Source organism: Pleurodeles waltl, chromosome 5, assembly GCF_031143425.1.
Source record: "Pleurodeles waltl isolate 20211129_DDA chromosome 5, aPleWal1.hap1.20221129, whole genome shotgun sequence".
NCBI lineage: Eukaryota > Metazoa > Chordata > Amphibia > Caudata > Salamandridae > Pleurodeles > Pleurodeles waltl.
In genome coordinates this window covers 1719062613-1719086598 of record NC_090444.1, presented here as the reverse complement: position 1 = coordinate 1719086598, position 23986 = coordinate 1719062613, and the positions used below count along the sequence as shown (strand labels likewise).

The window sequence follows — 23986 nt, the reverse complement described above, 5'->3', positions numbered from 1 at the left end:
CAGAAATAACCACAGATAATTACTTGGATAAATGAAATGTGTTTTTTTAAGCCATATGTGCGGCTTATATGTGCAGGGCCGGTCAGGTGCAGAGGTCAAAGTGGTGCCCAAAACGCATAGGCTTCAATGGAGAAGGGGGTTCCCCGGTTCCAGTCTGCCAGCAGGTAAGTACCCGCGACTTCGGAGGGCAGACCAGGGGGGTTTTGTAGGGCACCGGGTGGGGGGGAGACAAGTCAGCACAAAAAGTACACCCTTAGCGGCACGGGGCGGCTGGGTGCAGAGTGCAAACAGGCGTCGGGTTTGCAATAGGTTTCAATGGGAGGCCCAGGGGTCTCTTCAGCGAAGCAGGCGGGCAAGGGGGGGGCTCCTTGGGTAGCCACCACCTGGGCAAGGGAGAGGGCCACCTGGGGGCTGCTTCTGCACTGGAGGTCGGATCCTTCAGGTCCTGGGGGCTGCGGGTGCAATGTCTTTACCAGGCGTCGGGTTCTTTGAAGCAGGCAGTTGCGGTCAGGGGGAGCCTCTGGATTCCCTCTGCAGGCGTCGCTGTGGGGGCTCGGGGGTCAACTCTGGCTACTCACGGGCTCTGTCGCCATGGAGTCCTCCCTGTAGTGTTATTTCTCCGCAGGTCGACCCAGGGGCATCGGGTGCAGAGTGGAAAGTCTCACGCTTCCGGCGGGAAACGTGGAGTCCTTTAAAGTTGTTTCTTTGGTGCAAGTTTTGGTTTCTTTGGAACAGGGCCGCTGTCCTCTGGAGTTCTTGGTCCTTTTAGATGCAGGGTAGTCCTCTTAGGCTTCAGAGGTCGCTGGACCCTGGGGAGCGCGTTGCTGTTGCAGTTTCTCTCGAAGTGGGGAGAGAGGCCGGTAGGGCTGGGGCCAAAGCAGTTGGTGTGTCCGTCTTCTTCAGGGCTTCAGGTCAGCAGTCCTTCTTCGTCTTAGGTTGCAGGAATCTATTTTCCTAGGTTCTGGGGGCCCCTAAATACTCAATTTAGGGGTGTGTTTAGGTCTGGGGGGGGTTAGTAGCCAATGGCTACTAGCCGGGAGGTTGGCTACACCCTCTGTGTGCCTCCTCCCTGAGGGGAGGGGGGCACATCCCTAATCCTATTGAGTCAGTCACCTCAGCTCAGGACACCTTAGGGGTTGTCCTGACTGGCCAGTGACTCCTCCTTGTTTTTCTCATTATCTCCTCCGGCCTTGCCGCCCAAAGTGGGGCCGTGGCCGGAGGGGGGGTGGGCATCTCCACTAGCTGGGATGCCCTGTGACACTGTAACAAAGGGGGTGAGCCTTTGACGCTCACCGCCAGGTGTTACAGTTCCTGCGGGGGAGGTGAGAAGCACCTCCAACCAGTACAGGCTTTGTTCCTGGCCACAGAGTGACAAAGGCACTCTCCCCATGTGGCCAGCAACATGTCTGGTGTGTGGCAGGCTGGTAAAACTAGTCAGCCCACACTGGAAATCAGGTATGTTTTCAGGGGGCATCTCTAAGATGCCCTTTGGGGTGTATTTCACAATAAAATGTACACTGGCATCAGTGTGCATTTATTGTGCTGAGAAGTTTGATACCAAACTTCCCAGTTTTCAGTGTAGCCATTATGGTGCTGTGGAGTTCGTGTCTGACAGACTCCCAGACCATATACTCTTATGGCTACCCTGCACATACAATGTCTAAGGTTTGGCTTAGACAATGTAGGGGCATAGTGCTCATGCACCTATGCCCACACCTGTGGTATAGTGCACCCTGCCTTAGGGCTGTAAGGCCTGCTAGAGGGGTGACTTATCTATGCCATAGGCAGTGTGAGGTTGGCATGGCACCCTGAGGGGAGTGCCATGTTGACGTACTCATTTTCTCCCCACCAGCACACACAAGCTGGCAAGCAGTGTGTCTGTGCTGAGTGAGGGGTCCCCAGGGTGGCATAAGACATGCTGCAGCCCTTAGAGACCTTTCCTGACATCAGGGCCCTTGGTACCAGGGGTACCAGTTACAAGGGACTTACCTGGATGCCAGGGTGTGCCAATTGTGGAGACAAAGGTACAGTTTTAGTGAAAGAACACTGGCGCTGGAGCCTGGTTAGCAGGCCTCAGCACATTTTCAAATCATAACTTGGCATCAGCAAAGGCAAAAAGTCAGGTGTAACCATGCCAAGGAGGCATTTCCTTACACATTGGAATACACGTTGCTGGAAATACACTGGCTGATGAAGCCACAAAGTCAGCAGTGGCAGTAGCCACTGGAGCTGCAGTGACTCGCTTGAGTTCCAAACCGGACGCAGACATTTAGGCTGCTGTGAAAGCTACGGCTGATGGTACGCCCCATCCTAAAGGATTTCCTAACAAATATCATTATCATATGGGAAGTATGCTGAACGCTGAAGTTAAGATACCAGGCGTAGGTGTACGAGACATCCCCAATAAAGACATAAGATCACAATGGATTAAAGGAGCGCATGAGGGGGTGGCATCTGCCCATGATGGTGTGGCGGTGTTTTGCTTTCACCTTTCTTATGACTGAGCTGACAAAACAATCTCTGGAATGCACTTCTTAGTTTAAAGAAGACATTTATTATTACTTCACCACGAGGTTCCTGAGAGACGAGATTAGTAGGTTGGAAGCACACATTTAAAAGTAGTCACAGCAATTAAAGCAAAGTGCTTCTCAATTGCAATGTACACAGCAAATATATGTGATTATACTATAGCATAACTTCAAAGCAAAGAATAAAAGTCAAAATTCATCACCGCAGGGCCTATCACTGCTCGTCATCTTTCTCATGCCTGTAAGTTGATGACTCCTGTTCAACTGCGAGAAAGAGTTTCCTGACCTCCCGTTTGGGTGGAAAATCTGACGTCCGCTCCTGACTGAAGTCTTGGAAAATTCCCCCTCACTGCTGCCCAGGGACCCCTCTTATAATGAAAAAGGTTGCTAACAGGCCCTTTCTTCTAATATTCAAAACATGCAGAGTTGGGGGAAAAAACAAGCTGTTGGAGGTTGGCCAGATCTCCTAAAGCCTGTTCCTTCCCAAGGCTGGGTAGAGAGGGAAAATCACAAAATATACGCTCTTATCACGCTAGCGTTCGGTGTGAACAAAATACGAAAAACACAGCTTGGTCTACCATGTGGAAAAACACAGCTCATCTGCAATGTCTCAACTGCAATATCTAACTCCATGATAAAGCCAGTAGGCAGCTAAACTGAATACAGAATGTAATGTCTAAGCCAATAGGCAGCTAAACTGAATACAACACGTAATGTGCTACTGATGAACATTGAACAACTAATATGCGCAGTGGTCATACACAATTAATGGCATAACAGGCTGCTACAATTTCGATCTTGCAGGCCCACTATTGGTGGCCAGGTCTCTACAAAGAGACTAAGCAGTATGTCCTTTGTTGTGACATCAGTCAGCAAATCAAGGTTTCCACTGCCAAGTGCCCGCCGCAGACACCTCTCTTAATTTCAAACAAACGGTTACAATGTGTGTATTTGAACCACTGTGGTCTCTTATCACCTGATAGTGCATACAAATATATTTTAGTCGCTGTTGATTGATGCTATAGATTTGTATGGGTGTGGCCACAACGCTCGGCTGATGCTCGGACTGTTATTAAAGATTTGCGAGTCTTCCATTTGGACCAGGGCCCTGCTTTCGCCTCAAGGGCGTTCAGGGACACCATGGCTTAGTTGGGGGTCCAACTCCAGTACTCGTCTCCATTTCATCCCGAGGGAAATAGTGTTGTGGAGCGATTAAACCGTGATTTAAAGCAATCCTTAACAGCCAGAGTCTTACGTATGGGTCGTAGTTGGCTTAATCACCTGTATGGAGTCCAGAGAGCAGTAAATAACTTTCCTAGAAGGTCTGTGGGGGGTTGTACTTCATACGAGTGCCTGTTCGGAACTCAAATGTATGTTCCGGATCTTGATGGTCCTGGTGTGGAGGCAGCAGAAACACCTTTTGACATACATGAACGTGTCACTGTCTTACAGGAATTGCAAGAGTTCTGTGATGATAATTCTCCCAAAAGTGCCGCCTCCACAGAAATCAAGGATGTGCCTGTAACATCTACCAGCTGGATTCCCAGAACTATTGATCTTGTACGTGAAAAAGTCGCAGTGAAAAAGGAATTTGGACCTTCTTATCGAGCACCAGTCCCTGTACTAGGGATACACGGTACCAGAACTGTCATTCAACCACCATTGGCAGGTGCCAACGAAAATGGTTTTGTCTCGACAATGTCAAATTACACCATGTGGCCGATCCTGCACAGCCGACCAAGAGGAACTTCGAGTAGTTCCCGAATCCCTCTCACTACTGGCGAAGAAGTTCCTCTAGAAGTTGTTTACACCAACACCTCTCCGAGCATGGTGAGGGTGGAAGATGATCTTGCATTAGTTCCACTAACGTCAACTAATTTAGAAACTTTTGACCAAGTCAACGACTCAAACACAAACGGATGGTGCTATCTATAGTGTGCCACCACAAGAAACACCAACTCCACCACTCACAACGGCTCCGCCATTTGCAAGAACTGCCTCTGGTTATTTTGACGACTTCAACGATGATTTCTCAGACTCATTCGCCTCTTCGACAGCTGATTTGTCAAGTACACGTAAGCTAACAAACTGGCTTAAAGAAACATATTTTATTTTTCCATGGAATTATCTATGGCTCTCTTTGACTGTCCTAGCCTTTCTACTTTGGATTGGTTTTGCCATTACCTTTTTCCTGTTAATACATGGTCATTGTTTTACCTGAAAGATCGACAGTTGAACTGGTGGAGGAGGTTTTGAAACCACATTTTTCTTCACATAAAGTCCGAAGAGACTTGTTCTTTGTGAACATTTCCGCAGTGCCAATTCCCTATGGGATTGTTTGGGACAAAGTAATGTTTGATATATATGGGCCCACGGAAGTTATTCAAATACCGTATGTGTTCAAATTACCAATGAATGATCTAGTGATACCAGGCATTGTTTCTGACGCTTGGGATGTGAAAACAGTTGATTCTATGATGACTGAATTGTAATATTATACTGTCTTTGAAAACGAAGATGTTTACCAATTTAAAGAAAATGATTGTGATATGTTTTGCTATAATTACTATGGGCACCATTTCATACATAGAGCGAGCAGTCTCAAAACTGTATTTAATTACACGCAATAGGAACATTGCCCAACTCCACCGCAAGGGAGTTCCAAAACATATTCTGAAAAGTTTTCATATTTTTCTGGGCACAATCAAAAGAATGCTGAGTCATATTATTTTAAAGTACCACCTACTAAGGATATACACGTTATTGACCAATACGAAATTTATATATTCGGAATCCTTTGTTTCCCGTTTATCGATAGAAGGCTATGAATATTGGTCCAAGTCAATTGATCTGAAAAGTGTCTGGGGCACAAAAAAGTGGCAAATTAAGGGAAAAGAAACATTGTTTAGAGCATGCCTTATTCCTGTACAGATGATCTTTTTAAATGAAACAGTGCAACAAACGAGTTGTTTAGGCTTAGCAACAATTAGGGAATTAAACATGCCCAGTATACCTGCCCCCGCAAAATTTTACAAATGGCAAAAATATACGAATGCAACTGAAGATGAGCTCTGAGTGGGTCCAGAATGGTACGTTTAATGCTTCACTGACACGTCCAGACGGGTGATTATTGTGGCCAATGGATACCAATGGGTGTCATCAATGTTTTATTAACTCCTCTGGGGTTTTAGGACAAGTAGGCCAGACCCTTGCTATATATCACCAGAACATTATTACAGCGTATAGGGCCTGATTACAACTTTGGAGGATGTGTTAATCCGTCCCAAAAGTGACGGTAAAGTGACAGATATACCACCAGCCGTATTACGAGTCCATTATATCCTATGAAACTCGTAATACGGCTGGTGGTATATCCGTCACTTTACCGTCACTTTTGGGACGGATTAACACCTCCTCCAAAGTTGTAATCAGGCCCATTGTGTGGGGAAAATTATGCCAGCAATGGCTAAAATCATCTTCACTGAATGCGGTTAGAGAACACCTCAATCTCCTGTCTAACTCCACTGACTTACAAGATTTCTTGTCAGGCCCTAGAACACCACGTAAAAAGTGTTTTTTGTATGCAGTATACAATGAGATTTGGAAACTTTCCTAAGAAGATGCTGCTGCCCGGTTAAAGCAAATAGACCAGGAAAATTTAAAAAAGGCATTAGCTGTTGTGGCTAATGGGATTAACACTTTGTCCGACTGGATATATACCATTAATACTATTGTCTCTTCTGCTATAGACATTATACAATCAGATATGTCTTCCTTGCACCATGGACAGAGTCAGATCAGGTCCATTATACCGTTGGGTTGGATGCTTCAAACATTGAAGGCGGGTTGCGTTCCATCGCAGCACGTCAGTGCAAGGGAGATATTTTCTTCTTTAAATCTAACGCGACAACAACTACTAATGGCTAAAAAGGAAGCAACTTATGTCACGCTTACCATCGAGAAATTAGAAAAGTTGCCTTTTACCGTGGCTGAAATAATTATCGGCTTAGTGGTTAATAGATGGGGTTATTAATCTGCCTATTTCCACACTACAATTCACCTCCTGTTCAAAACACATTCCAGTAGGCAGATATGAAAAGTTGGGAGATAGTTACATCCATGAGGTGTGGGAGCTTCCCTTCTCGTACAAATGCTACAATGGCATGAAAGAGGTCTTTCTTAGCGTTAGTGAATGCAAGACTTCAGTCAGCCATTCAATGTTTTGTAAACAGCTGTCCTTGCATGGGGCGTGTAACTCCTCGGCTGCAAACTAGGCTTGTTATCTTAAGGAAGTCCCAGTCCCTTTTATTAGACCCACGTTCCAGGTGCTTTCAAATGGCAGCTACGTCCTTCTCAATAGTGAAGGCTGTTGTGGCATGCAGGCCGGAATAGTTTACGTTGTTTCGGTCTCTAAGGTCGTTACATGCTGTGGGAACGTACTGTTTCCCCCCACTAAATTTAAGGAGCTAGCTGATATTTGGCCTTACATTGCCACTTCAAACGTGAATTTTGACAAGTTGAGTAGACTCAAGGCTTTACTATTTCAAAAGCATGTGGCCCTTACATCTGCGTGCAAGACCTACGCACTTCAAGTGGCAAGGTCATCAGCAGAAATACAGTCCCTGTTAAATACGAACTTTCCGAGACACCTTGGTGAACTCGTGGGACGAATATTTAATCTGTCCAGCACGACTGGAATCGCACATTTTTTCAAAGCTGTTGGTTCTGTTTTGGCTCACAACTTCTCCATATTCGGTTTGATACCTACAGCTATCCACTCAATTTTCTGTAATATTTTTGGGGCATTTCCGATAACTTTGGCTTTATTAGCTGGCATGCTGCTGTTGCTGTTGTTTATGCAACTTGCTGCAACGAGAAATGACGGCACTCCCATCAGCGCAGCTGTGTCGTGAGCGTATGATGCAGCATTTTGGAGCAACACTCCTGGAGCAATTGGAGCGTGACTGGTCTTTGTCATTCAGACTGGTTTTGTATTGTGTGCAGCCCGTGATTCGGTGCCCCTGGTGATCTTTCGAACATGCACTGGAAGTTTGTCTTTCACAGCAGCGCCCCCAGCAATAGATGCTGATCTGTTGATGCTCTCGCTGAGGGTTCATTACCAGACATGCGCACTGAGGTTGCGTTTGCTACGTGAAGCTAATTATGAGTTGCCCTTCCTGGAGGAATTTGCTGACAACTCATCAATGGGCACTCCACGGGATGCCGCCTTGGTTAACACTGGGGCTATGGAACACACTTGCTCCTTGATCATTTTTGGTGCGGACCTTCGGGTTCTGACACCTGCCGAAGTGGAAGATCTCCTGTTCTCCATGGCTCGTACTTAGTTTGGAACTTTTCTAAATTGACATGTCTTTTGAATTCGGTTATAAGTTACATGCTCATGTTTTAAATTGCCATGCAGTATGCTTGTGTGTCCTTTTAACTTGTCAAAATTGACCTGGTTTTTATATATATATCTTAGGTTGAGCTTTTAGCAATGAAATTATAGGTTCAGTGGCATGTGTAGCTGCAGATACACATGCTGTGCATAGTCCGCCGTCTGGTGTTGGGTCGGAGTGTTACAAGTTGTTTTTCCTCGAAGAAGTCTTTTCGAGTCACGAGACCGAGGGACTCCTCCCACTTCGGTTCCATTGCGCATGGGCGTCGACTCCATCTTAGATTGTTTTTTTTCCGCCATCGGGTTCGGACGTGTTCCTTTTCGCTCCGTGTTTCGGGTCGGAAAGTTAGTCAGAATCAACGGAAAATTCATCGGTATTGTTTCGTTCGGTATCGGGATAGTTAGGGCAAATCGACACCGAGCCTTAAAGAGCTCCGGTAGCCCTTCGGGGTATTTTCGATCCCCCGTCGGGGCCTGGTCGGCCCGACCGCGTGCAACATCGAGACTGATGGAACGGAACCCGTTCCGATTCTGTCCTAAATGCCACAGTAAATATCCTTATACAGACCAACATTTGGTCTGTAACTTGTGCCTGTCCCCCGAGCACAAGGAAGAGTCGTGTGAGGCCTGTTGCGCGTTTCGGTCGAGAAAAACGCTCAGGGACCGAAGAGCCAGGAGGTTGCAACTGACAAGGGGAGGGTGTTGTATAGCCATTTTAGTTAAAGCTCCATGCACGTTAGTTTAACACACTAAGCTGCTGTGCACTTTGACCTAGATATATTTTATTCGGCTTTGCACTGTTATTTTTACAATAACCAGTTTTACGGTCTTGTTTTATTTTCATCTATCTGTTTTTGCTTAGCCCAGCACTGTGTTCTCAAACAAGACATTCTTGATCACTTTGTGCTTTAGTCAAGGCTACAGTTAGGTACATTGCCGGTGAACGTGGTAGAAGTTTAGTCTCCAACATTTGTAGAAAATACACATCCTTACGTAGGGACATTTTCTTAGAACATCGGCTGTGTTATTATAAAAACACTTCCTAGTCCCATTACACGTTAAGAGGGAGATTCCAGCCAGGGAACCACGACTGTATGCTGAATGCTTTGCTGCAGATGCTAACGCAGACAACAGGCCTTTGCTCGGGTATGAGGGTTGATGTCCTCCTGGGGGAACCCGAAAGGCAGAATTAGATCTTAACATGCTGTGCTCAGATTATGACTTAGATAGGAAATAGTCCATATATCCTAGTGGCAATATGATTGCATTATTCTTGTGCTTCACTCTCCTCATCACCATTTTAATATTGTCATGTTGTGTCATCCTGGTTATTGCAGCTTATGCTTTGCTATCTAAAATGCAGGCATTTTATTAAACTAGTCATTAAAACTCACACTGCTTCTTATCGTCATTTATATATGAGACTGAATTGTGAATGACAGAACCGGATGCGACCTGAGTGACCACAACTTCCCTGAGAAACCTAATATTTCATGCGCTCGGCTGCCCAATCATCCCTATCTTCTGGTAGATATGAGGCACTGCTTGTTAGCCGGAGCAAACCTCGGATTTAGAGCGACAGGTGTCACCCACAGTGGGTCACACTCAGTCTCCTACAACGTGGACGATCTTGCTGCTCAAAATCCAGTAGTCTCATTAGAATAATGAGAGCCTATGCGACAGGGGTTCACAGTGAACGTACTGAAGTCACACCTGATGACTCTTCAGACACCCCCCTTCATGGTAGACATTCTAGACTCCCGATTTCTTGCCTATCAGACAGAAAGAGTAGTCCAGGACATTGAGGCTATGACCCTGATCTGTCCTCTGTTTGAATGAGGTATGCTTAAACTACAGGTATTGATGTAATCCTGCATGTCAAGCACACCAGGTGGCATATGCTGGCTTTGCAGTGGGATCTGAAGTCTCAGTGGGCCCAGTATCAAAGGGATGTTTCCAATCATGTCCAGACTTGTGAGGAGACTGCAAAAGATCTGCAGTGATGGTTACTGGACGGTGTTTCCGGTCTGATGCATGGGGAGTATACAAAAGGGGAAGAATTAACCCATTTATGACTAATCTGAGCCCCTCTTTGAAAGCTAGTAACTCAAATGGCTGAACAGATTTACACTGAATTACAGAAATCACAATTAATAAAGTTGTAACTTTCTGACAAATTTAGTGTAATTTAGTTTAGCCGTTTTTTTCTGTTTCAGAAAGCCACGTTTCCTATGGGAATTGACATGGCAACTTGCACTTATGGATACCCTCTTTTTTTCTTGGTGGCCTCTTTTCGGATCTGTCCAAAACTGTTAGTAATTAGTGAACTAAAAAAAATGCTCTTCCTGTGGGAACTCTGTCCTTATAATATCTAAACAGTGGTGACTGCCACAGTGTAATACACATAGGCACATCGTTCAGGTAACAAACATTTTATTGTTGGTGACTGTATAATCTGTTTTCAGTGAAAAACTGTTCTTTTTATTTCCTCTGACTTTGGTGCTATTTACATATTTTAGTTCCCTGGCTTCTGGTCTTTGGCAGATTGTAATGCCTGAATCATTTCCTGTGGTCGAACTGAGTCCATTGGTAATCTTAAAATATTGATGTTGTATTAAGCATGGCCTTGTGCACTTGAAACAACGTCACATTGGTAGCCTACTCACGTTTGTTAAAAAATAAAAAATAAATGGGCAAACATAATTCTTTCAGATGAAAGCACAGTGAACAATCTTAGGCTCCTAAAGGCCTGCATACCATAGATTCCTATCATAACACCTATTTAAATAGCGTTTCTGTGAACTTTGCTTAAAGATTCTGGGGTAAGTCTCTGTTTGTAATCTTTGTTTGCCCTGCTCAGTAGCAGCTTTCTGTTTTTAGTGAGTTGTCTAAGACGTTTCATCAAGCCATATCAGATTAAGCTTTAAAAGACCTTTGTAGGCCTTATGTGGGACCTTAACATTTTTTTTCTTTGTGTGTACCCTTAAACCTTAAAGCCTATCTATCGTTGCTTGTCGCCCCTTCTGTCTCTGACAACTGTTGTCCTCATGGCAATACGTCAATTTGTTGAATGAGTGAGCTACAGGCACTTTCAGTGCTAACACACTTTTCCACCTTCTTTCCAGAAAATTGGTGCTAAGGAGTCCTGCTGCCTTAGTATAAAAGTTTTGACTCCCCTCCATTTTGGGCAGTCGATGACTCTACCAGAGTGTTTTGCTCCCTCATCAGTAAAAGAGCCAGAGCATGAAAAACGCAGGACAAACAAGTTATCTTTTGTACTGCTCTTTCTGGTGCCTACTGTATCTAGGTGAAGATTCCTAACTGCTCTGTACAGCAACCTCTTTTAACATCTGAAAAGGTTCTAAATTAGTGTTCTGCACACTGTTGCTAATACTTGTTCACATTTTGCATATGAGGGTGCTCAAAAGCCAGAAGAAATAAATCTCTTACCACTAATATCCTGTATAAAATTTACCATGAAATACAACTAATCTGAATCCTCACTTGTTGATGTATACAGAGCTCTCATGTTTCCCACTTCCATGCGTGAGTAGCTCATCAGATCCACAAAGTGTTTTTGAATTGTGGAACTTGTTGGTCTGGTTTTATCTGTTAAGTTGGACTACAATTTCTAACATCCCATGATGAAAACCTGGAGTGTCTTAACTACTCGTGCATAGAGCTATGTAGGTTAAGAGCTGTGTGTATAGAGACTACAGCATATAGAGCTCAGTAAGAAATTGGGTTGTTGGTTGGGGGTGAGGGAGGTGGGTTAACCTTTTTCAAGCAGCACTCACAATCCTTGCCAGGGGTGAACCACAAAAGTCACAAAATTGACCTCTGATTAACCCTTCGGTAGTTCTGCACAAAAGCAGTTAGCATTCCTCCTAGGGGCTATTTGTAAAGTAGTTACGCAGTACTTAGAGTTATAAATTAAAATATTAGACAAGAAAAATCCCATACGATTTTACAAACATTGAGTACATTTTAGTAAATTATTTGACAGCCAAAGAAAAAAAAATGCAATTAGTAGAACTGGAGTTATTAATTTTTAAAGTGAAAAATAGTGCCTAAAAAATCAAAGCACCAACCACGGACATCTAGTTGCACTAGACCAGCGCAAAGTAGAAAGTTTTGGCCGACCGTGATAGAGCTCAGATCAGATATGCGTAGTGGTTGTGGCTGGTTTCTGCTTATCTTCATACTTAAAACAATTTTAGAATTAAGATATCTGAGCAGGTAGGTTTGGCAAGGCAGACAGCACTGTCCAAGGAGGAGGTGTCATCGTCAGGAAGCTTCTGGACAAATTTGCACTGAAGATTTTTGGGTTCAAACTTAGTCCGTTTTTGGAACTCAAAAATCTCCAGCTGGACAAAGCTGCAGGCTGTAGTTGACAACGGCTCCATAAGGCTGGATAACCCTTCTGTGAGGAGCAGCTGAACGAGATTTATTGCTGTGGAGAATAATGTAGTGGGAGCTTCTGCAAAGCCCGACCAGTGACCTTGGGTGATAGGCAAGTAGGTAGGTCCCGGTCTCTTCTCAGTTCTCAGCATCACTTCCAAGGGTCCAGGACCGGAGGAGCGCATCTTGGAGGTTCAGGACTCACTCAGACTGGGTCCAGGTGTGGGTTCAAGATGGTTGGAGCATTCTCTACCTGAGGCTTACATCAGGAGGTCAACCAACTAACCCATGGAGTCACTGTGGAATTCTTGGGTTCAAGCATTAAAACAGAACTGAAACAGCAGGGTAGTCCTTTGAGGGCACTGGGCAGAGTTCAGGCAACATGGCAGTCCTCTTAGTGCAGCAGGGTGTAGTCCTATGAAAGTACACAGGAGGGCAGTCCTCAGTCCTTCTGAAGGTCCAGAAGTAAACTGAAGCGTGGGCCTGAGGGTCCCATTTTTACACCTGGTGCCCCTTTTCAAAAGTTTTCTCCCTACCGACTTGTCTGGAATTTCCTGCCTCCCTGCTCTGGTCCTAGCCTGTCTTTAGCACAATAGGCTAGTATGACGTTTATCATGTGTGAGCTGCAGCAGTGTTGACGTGCAATTTGGGCTGTGCACACCTCAATCTGCTACCCCCCAGTCCTGCCATCATCCAGGCACTCTACTGTGTGGCTGTCTGGGAGCAGTACACAGAGGCCAGCTGTCAACAATGCCTAGTAAGGTGACCCAGGAACCAGGCTGCAAGCACCAAATGGCTAGTATTGGAAAATGTCGACTTTTCAAAAGAGCCATTTTCACAAGTGACTTAAAATCCAACTTGAACATTAAAGAGGATTTTAAATTACAGTCCCCTAGACATCAAACTATTTGTACCTGCTGTAGGAAAATACCCTCTTTACGCCAGTATTTGAACGTTCATAGATTCACATGCTTGAATCATTCCCTGTCGTCGAGATGGGAATCCCAGGTACCTTTAAGTAGTAATAACATAGAGTGCTAAATTGAGAGGCCTAAGGGCCTTTAGGTTTAACCTATCAGTCATTTTAAGAAAAAGGACCAAACTTCAGGGTCCACCATTTAGGCGACCCCACCCTTTAGAACCTTCCTTAGAGATGCTCCAGTTCCTCAGATTTTCTGCCGCACGTCGTGCTAGGGAGTCTCTTCAGAGCTCTGCTCTATTTTTGGAATACTCAAAAAATTATAGTCTTCTCAACTAATTCTGACTGATACCTGGTAAGGCCTCTACTATGTCTGACAAGGAGAGAAAAGGTTTATTCAGATCCTGCAAAACCTGTGGTAAAAAGAAGTTGCACTCTGAAGACCCTTACCATAACTGCATATACTGCCTTTTATCCAGACTACTCTGCAAAGGATTGCAAGGTATGTCACACCTTTTCCTCTAAAGCCCTGAAGGATAGAGAAGGCAGATTGTTGACATGGCTGCAAAAACCTTAATCTAGAGATAATCCAGTCTCTGATTCAGTGAGTGATGATTCCTCTACATCTTCCAGGAGATCACATAAGAGTGAGGACTGCTCAGTCAAGATCCACCTCAGAGCAGACAAGAGAAGATCTCAGGGTCTTACAAAGGCCACAGCCCTTCATCGCCTCCTAAACTCTCCTAAACTGGGGACAGAGGACATTCAAGCAGTTCCAAAAGGGCTAAAAAAAATAAAAAAAAATCATCTGTGCCTCCTACTCCTTAGTCTGTCATCTCATTTCTTTAAGAAGCCTTCCTCTGCTCCTCCAGTCGACACACCAGTTTTAAAATTCCCACCGTCAACAACAACCTCGTCGATGACGACAGCCTTTCCAACGTCAACGACGAGTTTCCCACTGTCGACGAGAACATCAACATCGTCCAAGACGGTAACCTTGGTATCTTCATTACCGTCAGTCATCGACCGTAGCCTCCACCACAAAGCCGTTGACAGTTAAAATATCTTCAAAATCTTAAACGCCAAAGTCAGTATCGATGAGTGCTCCTTTGACGCCGTCAACAAAAGATAATGTGTTACCGAAGGCAAGTAACGTGTTGTTTAATGGTGGGTGGCCAAATAAATGCTGCAGGCCCACTAGTAGCGTTTAGTTTACTTGTCATGGGTATAAGGTACACTTTACTAGGGGCTTACAAGTAAATTAAATATGCTAATCAGGTGCAAAGAAATTTTGTCATCTTTTAGGGAGTGAGCACAAGCACCTAGGCACTCTTTATAAGTAGTAAAGTGCACAGTCCTAAGGCCAACAAAAACTAATTTAGCAAAGCAGGAGGGGCAAAGGCACAAAGTTTGGAGGAAGACCACCTTTAGGCTGACAGCTTTTACAAGCTCCTTTACCTGTGCGGTGTAAGAGGAAATGGTGCAGTCACAGCAGTTCTTTGGTGAAACCTCCAATGTCCTCTTTGGCAGAAACACAACTACACGGGCAATTGGCCCTTCCTCCTTTGCTCCCTTGTGTGCTTCATTACTTACTGATGCATGAGTGTTACGTGTGTTTCTTGTACAAATCAATGTATCCACAGTTTACCTTAGACAAAGACAGCAAAAAAAGGGAAGGCAGAGCAGGTTTTGTAAGTGTAGTATCTATGGTGTCTTTGCTGCAGTTTATGCAGTGCTTCTGTCTTTCTGTGGCATTCCTGCATGTGCCCATTAGTCCATGTGTGTGGTTGTTTGTAAAGTGGATATTTATACGTGTGTCTACAAGTGTGTGCTTGCGTGTATGTAAAAGAACCTGAAAGTGCCCCAAGGCTCACTGACACAGCTTTCTTGGTTCAGTTGATGCACAACTGGAGGAACTCTCCAGTTCTGCACTAAAAGAGGACAGACGACTTTCTAGTGTTAAAAAAAAAAAAGGCTTCAAAAAGGACTTATTAACTCTATATATCTAGAAACCAGACACTGCCTGTGAACTACTGTGCTTTGTGTGCACATGTATATTCTAGGAGGTGGGTCCATCTAGCCAATTAGAAATCAGCTGTGGTCTCCAGTAAAAAACAGCCCACTTGAACTGGCAGGCCAGGTGCCTCTGAACTAGAACACAGGCAACCTCAACCCAGTTTCAGTTTATTTGAACCCTTTCATAAGCGTGGAGGTTGGTTCTGTGTGCATTAAGCATAAGACCCTGTCTGGCCGTACAAGTTGCACTGAGAAATGCAAAAAAAGGATGGATGGGTTGCTTTAACTAATCTCAGCAACAGGTAATTACTTTGTTCCTCATCCCGGTCTCTTTTTTTGTCCACCATCCACCTCAGACTATTGAACCTATGCAATAGGAACAGTTCATCCCGATCTGCAAGGCAGTTTTCCCCTCTGAACTGAAATGTCAGCAACCCTAAAACAGTTTTGGCCTATTTGTGTCTCGTTAGTGTGCAGCTTTGTGTAGTGGCTTAGTGGGCAAAAACAGTGGCCTGGGATGCGGATGGTAATTCAAGCGTGCTGGTCGTCATTTTGTTCGTTGTAGTAAACCTTTAAATTGAGCAACACCATCCAGGGATGTAAAATGACAGCATAGTTCTTAAAGTATCCAACAGACCTACCTGTAAAAAGGCCCTTTAGTTTCTACATTGATACTCAACAGCATTTTTGACAAATTACTAAATGGTACAATGCACACTGGTAAGCTAGACCTACATACAGTTGGTCTCCAAATTGAGGTGGTTGGTGGGCTACCATTTTTTAAATTACTATTATTTTGTTTGTGGATTTTAAAATCGTCTCGAAGAAACTTCTAATAATTTGTGTGCCTTGGTTTAATGTATAGAAAATACATGGTATTGGTAATGGTAAATAGTATTTGTTAAATGTGATTTGGTATTGTCGAAGTGTTAAATCTGTTCTGATATTGTATGGAAACGTCTTTTTCTGAAACTGATGTATAATATGTGAGTTCAGACTCACTGACATGCTTTTTTTTAACCTACTAGTAAATCTCTTCTTATTTGAAGGTCTTATATTGAATGAAGAGTTACCAGACATTTCTGATGCAAATCTGGAACGCAAAATAACTAGTCCTACCCACACAGTTGAAGGTATTTTCTGATCCAAACACATTTCTAATATTACAATGTGGTGAAATAGTGGTGTGTTGCTTGAATGACTATAATTGCATTTTTTAGGGACAGGAAGGTGAATAAATTAGTTTTTTGTTTGTTTTTAATGGGTATCTATCATCATAGTTGGGTTTTGAGAAGAAACAGTCAAAAACATTGGTTTAAGTACTGATATTAAAAGTTTGTATTTGGAACTAATATTTAATTTGTTTCTTATTTTCAGTAGCAGAAAGTCAAATCATTTTAACTGCTGAAAATCAGATGTTGCTTACCTGTACCTGTTCAGAACAAGCATATGAAAAAACAGACTCTAGTTCATCTTTAGGAGGTGAGCAGTGGGTTTCAAACTGTTGTTGAAGAACGTTATCTACATTATTTTGTTAATTCTTTTCTGTCATGGAATTTGTATAACATCAACACTTGTCTGCTATTGTGGTGGCACAAGGTTGTCACCATGTAACCTCTTTCCAATTGTGCCTCTCCTATAGTGCTAAAGGGAGATCCTCTTGAAGAATATTCTCAGATGTCCCTAATCTACCAGTCATTTATGACTGACTCTTAAAGAGTGCTCCTTGATGAGCCTGTGCAGCAGTTTTTTTTTTTTTTTATCAACATTGCTCTAACTAGACTTTTGATCTTCTGAGTTGCAAGGCTTTGTTAATTTACACACATATTGTCATCACTCAAGATATGTTCTGTGACATTATTGAGAAGAAATCATGCAACATCTGAAATGACATAATGGATGATGAGACTGCATGGTGGAGACGCGAGTTGGTTACGTTAGGGCACAAGTTTTAGTTACTAGAGAAAACTACAACTGATTAATGCAAGTGTTTTTTGAGTTTAAAACATCCTTTTAAATTAAATGAAATGACATTTTCACCTAACTAGAACATCACTTTAACCTTTGTTTCAGTGAAACTCTCCACAAAACTTTCCAAAAAGGTGCTACTTTTTTTTGTTTTTAATAGTTTGGGAATGGAAAGTTTTGGTGTGATCCGTCAAGTGGGGACCAAAAAAAAAAAAAAAAAAAAGGTGGGACCCAACACACAAAATCTCCATGCATTTTCCATAGAAGGGCTACAGCGAAAACTGGTGAACGGAATTACACCAAATTTGGCAGGAAGCTCGATCTTGGTTTGCAGCTTCTGCTTTTTGTGATTTGGTGTATATCCATTTTGTAGTTTTTATGACATGAAGGTTAAAAATAAATATAGATATCTGGATGGTTGGGTGCGCGAGAGGTTCAAGAGACTCTCGCAGGAGCTCCAATTTGAAGATAGAGCATTCTGATTGGCCCAGGGAACATTTTCCCCTTGGGCCAATTCTCTCCCACGAAGCGTGCGCTCTGATTGGATGCCAGCAACATGAGAAAAAAGTTGCTGGCAGCCATTATGGGACTTAGTCCCCCTGTCATGACGTGTTAAATGATAAAAAGTATAAGGGGGCAAGGTAGGGATGACCCTGAGGGACTCCATCCCTGGGCAAACAATAAATCTGCAAAAATTCCTGCAATCCTGCTGGACTCCCACGGGATTAAAAAAAAAAAATTATGGCCGGAACTGCAGTGTTCAAATATAGGCTACCTATGTCTGGATGGGAGCTCTCATGCCAGGGACATAGCAGTTCCACTTGCCCGAGCAGGAAAACCTGTATTTGCTTCATCTCAGTAGAAAACCACATCTGCTTCCAGTGGGCGTGAGCTTGAAAATGCTCCCGGCGGCTGGGAGCAGACTTTTGATCTGTTGAGCCTATGGTGGGTACCAAAAATGTGGGACCCAAGGGTGGTTTCTCTGAGGCCTAAAGTGACTCGTCCCTCCCATTTAACAAATTACAACAAAAAAAAAAAAGGTCCTAGGGGATTGGGATCCCTTTTTAAAAAGCCCTGGGGGTTGGGGACCCTAGGGCCTTATGAGGCTCAGTGGGAGGGAGGCCACACAGGGCCATGGCCTGCGTGGTCACCTCCCCATTTTTGTAAGTTTCAGCCGTGGGCTCCCCATGGCCTATAATGTCTCGTGAATGGGGGAGGTGGGGATGAATGGGAGGGGCAGAGTTCCTCTTCCTCTTTTTAAAAAAGAAAAAAAAGGGGGCCTGGGGAATCAGCCTCAAAAGATGAGGGGCCCTATATATAGATATACATATGTTCTCTCGTAGGGGATTTCCATGTATAGTCATAAGCATTGAATAGTTCCACGCGCCTGCGGGGACCCCGGAGCACTGATGTGAAGTATATTCTTAAGTGCAAACACCAGCCGTTTAAAGAAAAGGTCTGTCAAAAAACACTTAAGAATAACATTGTGCAGCCTATGTGAACAGCTACACAGGCCAAATTGTTGAAAAGAAAATCAATAGTAGTGTAAATTCATGTTCAAACACCTATTTATTCTAGAAATGTAATAACAAATACATTCTCATACTTTATTTACACCTCTGATGAGAATAAAACAATGCAGGGCAGTGTAGCCCATAGGCTGCCATTATACAGAATGTAAATAGAGCTGTGCCTTTAAGAAAAGTAAAGTCTTCCTGTTTCCCATCATGCACAGCAAAAGGCAGTTGCCTCAGTTCTTTTTTCCGGCTCCTGCTGACAGGACCCTGAAGCATTGAGCTCTACCTCACAAAAGCTTTTGTGACAGAAATTCATTGAAATATCTTCTGAATTTCATTTTCACTCGACGTTTTTACCTTTGAGTGATCATTTTCTACTGATTTCTGTTAAATTCTGACAGAATTTTGAGGTTTTTCTAGTTAGAAATGCCTTCACTTTTTGATAAATGTCCTTCTTGTGGAAGAAAGAAGGCTAAAACAGATTCACATAGGGTCTGTATAATTTGTCTTCCATCCAGCCACAAACCGGAGTCGTGTGACATCTGTAAAACCTTCTCTAGAAGAACCCTTCGTGACCGAGAGAAGATCCGACTCCAGGCGAAAGAGGACAGGAGAAAAAGTGGCCATTCCACTACAGAGCGAGGAGAAGGTCAGACTTCTACCAGGGCTCAACCTGTTTCCTCCATGACTCCTTCCAGACCTGCTGAAAAACAACATAGATCTCCGACGACGTCGAGAGCGTCGACGTCGAAGCAGGGAACGGCGCCAACATGTTCGCCGTCGAGGAGTGCTTCGCCGGCGAGAAAACGACATCGTTCGCCGTCGACAGCTATTTCGCCGTCGAGGCGGCGAAGACACCCGACGTCGAGAGGATGTGGGTCGCCGTCGACACGGCGAACACAGTCCACGCCAAGGAGATCCGAGTCGGGCTCGCCGTCGACACGGCGAGGGAGATCGCCGTCGAGAGAGAGTGTTCGCCGTCGGAGGCGTTCACCGTCACTGCACCGACGTCGAGGTTCGTCGTCGAGAGGTTCTCAGCGGTGAGACGAGTCGACGTCTAGAGGCACTCGGCGTCACCGCAGTTCGACGTCGAGGAGTGCTTCGACGTCGAGAAGACCATCTAAGAGGCCTAGAAGGGTTTATACAACCTCAGAATCCTCGGCCTCGCTTATCCTACTTCCAGCATCACCACAGCTCTCACAAAGGCAGTCGCCTTTACCACAGACGCCGGTAACACCTACGGCTCCTCTTTCGGCGCCTCCTCCAGAACCTGTTCCGAGGACTCCAACGCGATCTGCAGGGCGTTCTGGTTATTCCTCGAGACGTACATCTACCTCAAGGCACCGTCGTCAATCACATCATGGACATTCTTCATCGTCCACACGAGACTACTCTCCAACCTTATCAGACTCACCATCCCCAAGAGTGTCTCCCATAGATGGTGTCAACACATTTCAGGAGGTCTTAGTGAGAGGGGCAACCAAGCTGAATATCCCGCTAGCAGCTCCAGCCCAATCGACATCAGTAATCTTTGAGACCTTGCATCAAAGGACATCTTCACGACCTTTACTTCCACTGGTTCCGGGTCTTATTGAACCGGCAATGGACATTTTTCTCACGCCGGCTACAACAAAGTCTGCTCCTTCCAGACTCATTAAAAAGTACCGTCCACCAGAGCAAGATCCTCTATTCTTGAGGTCGGACCCAGTACCAGACTCGGTAGTTATAGTGGCAGCGAAGAAATCGCATTCGACGTCACCGTCTTCCTCTGCTCCCCCAGACAAAGAAAGCAGAAAGATCGATGCTGCAGGAAGAAAAGTATGCTCGACGGCATCTATCACCATGAAAGCAGCCAGTGCCACTGCTTTATTAGGGAGATATGATCGATCCCTCTGGGACTCTATACTACAGTTCTCAGAGCATCTCCCTAGGGACAAAAGGGAAGATTTCCTAGAGGTCGTGAGCGAGGGAGCAATGGTTTCTAACCAGATCATAAGTGCTGCGGCAGATGCTTCAACTCTATCCGCACATAACTATGCTCATGGTATAGCGCTCAGGAGACATGCATGGCTGCGGCTTACATCGCTTAAACCCGAAGCACAGCAGAGGATACAGAACCTGCCTTTCTCAGGCTCCACTTTATTCGGCTCTCATGCCGATGATGAGATGGCCAGAATGAAGTCGGAGCTGGATACCTTAAAAGCGGTAGGCATAGAGCGACCTAAAGAACAGCGAAAGGGATTCCGCCCATATCAAAGAAGACTGTTCACCCACAGGTATCAGGCTCCACATTGGTCGTCTTCATGCCCTCAGCAACAGCAGCAGCAGCAGCATCAGAGGGGCTTCTCCAGAAAGTCGACAAGGGGTCGTTCAACACCTCAGACCCAGACACCTCGACAAACTCCCACGTCTAGGCCCTGAATCTTTGCTTCCCCCTCCTCCGTTACCCACTCCGGTAGGGGGAAGTATCTCAAATCATCTAGACGAGTGGCTACGCATCACAACAGACGCCTGGGTATTGAATATTGTGAGACATGGTTACGCTCTCAGATTCACCAGTTCTCCACCATCTGTTCCACCCAAAACAGCCAACCACCATCTCGAAGCTCTGCAGTTAGAGGTCAATATCCTATTGCAAAAAAGAGCCATAGAACCCGTTCCCATCGGCCAACATGGGAAGGGGATTTATTCGAGATATTTCCTTGTACAGAAAAAAGACAAACAAGAGTTTCGTCCCATCTTAGATCTGAGGACAGCAAACAAATGGATTCGCAAAGAAAAATTCAGGATGTTAGCCTTACACCAAATTTACCCACATTTACGTCAGGGCGACTGGCTATGTGCGATAGATCTTTGCGACGCTTACTTCCATATCCCAGTAGCCAAGAAACATCGAAAATTCCTAAGGTTCACTGTCGGAAAACGCCATTACCAATTTGCAGTTCTACCGTTCGGCCTAAAATCAGCGCCAAGGACTTTTTCCAAATGCATGGCGGTAGTAGCCGCCCACTTGAGGAAACAGCGAATATTCGTCTATCCCTATCTAGACGATTGGCTCATAAAGGCCTCCAGCTATCTCGAGGCACAGCAGCATTTCGAATGGACTCTACGACTGCTACAAAAACTTGGTCTTCAAGTCAATCTTCTGAAATCAACAGCAACACCTGTTCAGAGGTTGCATTACTTAGGGGCCATTGTAGATACCAAGCTAGGAAAGGTGTTTCCTTCGGAGGAACGACGGTTATCGATTCTCCAAAAGTGCAAACAACTGCAGGAAAGACCTCAAGCCACTGCAAGAATAATAGCTTCTCTACTGGGCTCGATGGCGTCTTGTATCCATCTGGTTCCCAATGCTCGTCTCCATATGAGACCATTGCAAGAAAATCTAGAGGATCAGTGGTGTCAACTGAGGGACGATTGGGAGAACAAAGTCCTGCTGTCTCCTCACACCCTACAATCCCTCAAGTGGTGGTGTTTGCCCAGCAATCTCTTGGTGGGGATTCCGTTCCAACAACGACCTCCATCTCAAACCATCGTAACAGATGCGTCACTGCTCGGATGGGGGGCTCACATGGAACATCTTCGAGTCCAAGGCGAGTGGTCACAGAAAGAGAGTCTCTATCACATCAACCTGCTGGAACTTCGCGCAGTCCACCTTGCGCTCAAAGCCTTCCTTCCCTCTCTGAGAACGGAAACTCTCCTTCTTCAGACAGACAACGTGGCCACTATGTACTACGTGAACAAACAAGGAGGCACCAGGTCCAGAATTTTATCCAGAGAGGCCCAGACAATCTGGCATTGGCTTCTAGCCAGGAACCTGTCGCTAGTGGCAACTCACCTGCCCGGCATCCAGAATGTTCAAGCGGATGCCCTCAGTCGGGTAATAAGCGAGAACCACGAATGGGTACTACACGACGACGTCGTTCATTCCATTTTCGCACTCTGGGGTACCCCTTCTACAGACCTATTCGCAACCCCAGAAAACAAAAAATGCCAAAACTTCGCCTCCAGATATTACCATCCAGGGACACTGGGGAATGCCCTATGGATAAGCTGGTCAGGGGCATTTCTTTACGCCTTTCCACCGCTTCCCCTGATTCCGGCAGTTCTCCAGAAGCTGTCCAATGCTCAGACCAAAATGATCCTAATTGCTCCGGAGTGGCCACGCCAGTGGTGGTTCCCAGACCTTCTTCACCGGTCACTCAAACCACACATCAGGCTACCATATCGCCCGGACCTTCTCACGAAGTTCAGAGGGCAGATATCTCATCCCAACCCCTCATCGTTGAGTTTGGCAGCATGGCTCCTGAGCTAGTGCAATATGGACATTTGAACTTACCTCAGGACTGTATGGAAATTCTGAGGGAAGCAAAACGCCCTTCCACACGATCAGCCTATGCAAGCAAGGGGAAGAGATTCTGCATTTGGTGTTTACACAACAACATTGACCCGGTTTCTTGTGGAGAACAATCTATTTTACCATACTTGTTAAGTTTGGCAAAATCGGGCTTACAACTGTCGTCAATAAAAGTTCACTTGGCGGCGATAACAGCATACAGAAAGAGTCCTTCACAAACTTCCTTTTTTCGGATTCCGATTATTAAGGATTTCCTAGAAGGTTTAAAAAAGGTTTTTCCTCCCATTAGAAAGCCTTCTCCTCCATGGGAACTGAACGTTGTCTTATCACGTCTGATGCTGCCGCCATTCGAGCCGATACACAAGGCATCGCTGCAGCATCTCACATGGAAAGCTGCTTTTCTGGTGGCAATCACTTCAGCGCGTAGGGTCAGCGAAATCCAGGCCCTTTGCGCTCAGGAACCCTACACGGTTTTTCATTCTGCAAAAGTGGTAATGAGAACTCATCCAAAATTTCTACCTAAGGTAGTCTCCGACTTCCATGTGATCCAAACAATTTCATTACCGACTTTCTTTCAGAATCCAGCTACTCCTGCTGAGAGAACTCTGCACTCTCTGGATGTAAAGAGAGTATTGAAATTTTACTTGGACAGGACAAAAAGCTTACGAAAATCACAACAGCTTTTTATTAACTATGGCCCAATCAGAACAGGTTTGGGCACATCTAAACAATCTTTATCCAGGTGGATTGTTTCATGTATAATGTTATGTTATCAGTTAGCAAACAAATCCCTTGGTGGTAGACCAAAAGCCCACTCGACCAGAGGGAAAGCAGCTACTGTAGCCTTGATGAGAAATGTCCCTTTGGCAGAAATATGCAAGG

The 23986-nt window shown here is 44.9% G+C and overlaps 1 protein-coding gene across 2 annotated transcripts in view; it reads left to right on the top strand.

The window, feature by feature from the left end:
- TDRD6 (tudor domain containing 6) overlaps positions 1-23986 on the top strand; it is a 1091010-nt gene that overhangs the window by 712046 nt on the left and 354978 nt on the right. For both annotated transcript variants that reach the window (XM_069236084.1, XM_069236083.1), the window contains 2 exons: positions 16312-16395; positions 16640-16744. In XM_069236084.1, coding sequence (XP_069092185.1) covers positions 16312-16395; positions 16640-16744 — 189 coding nt within the window. The remainder of the gene's footprint in view (positions 1-16311; positions 16396-16639; positions 16745-23986) is intronic.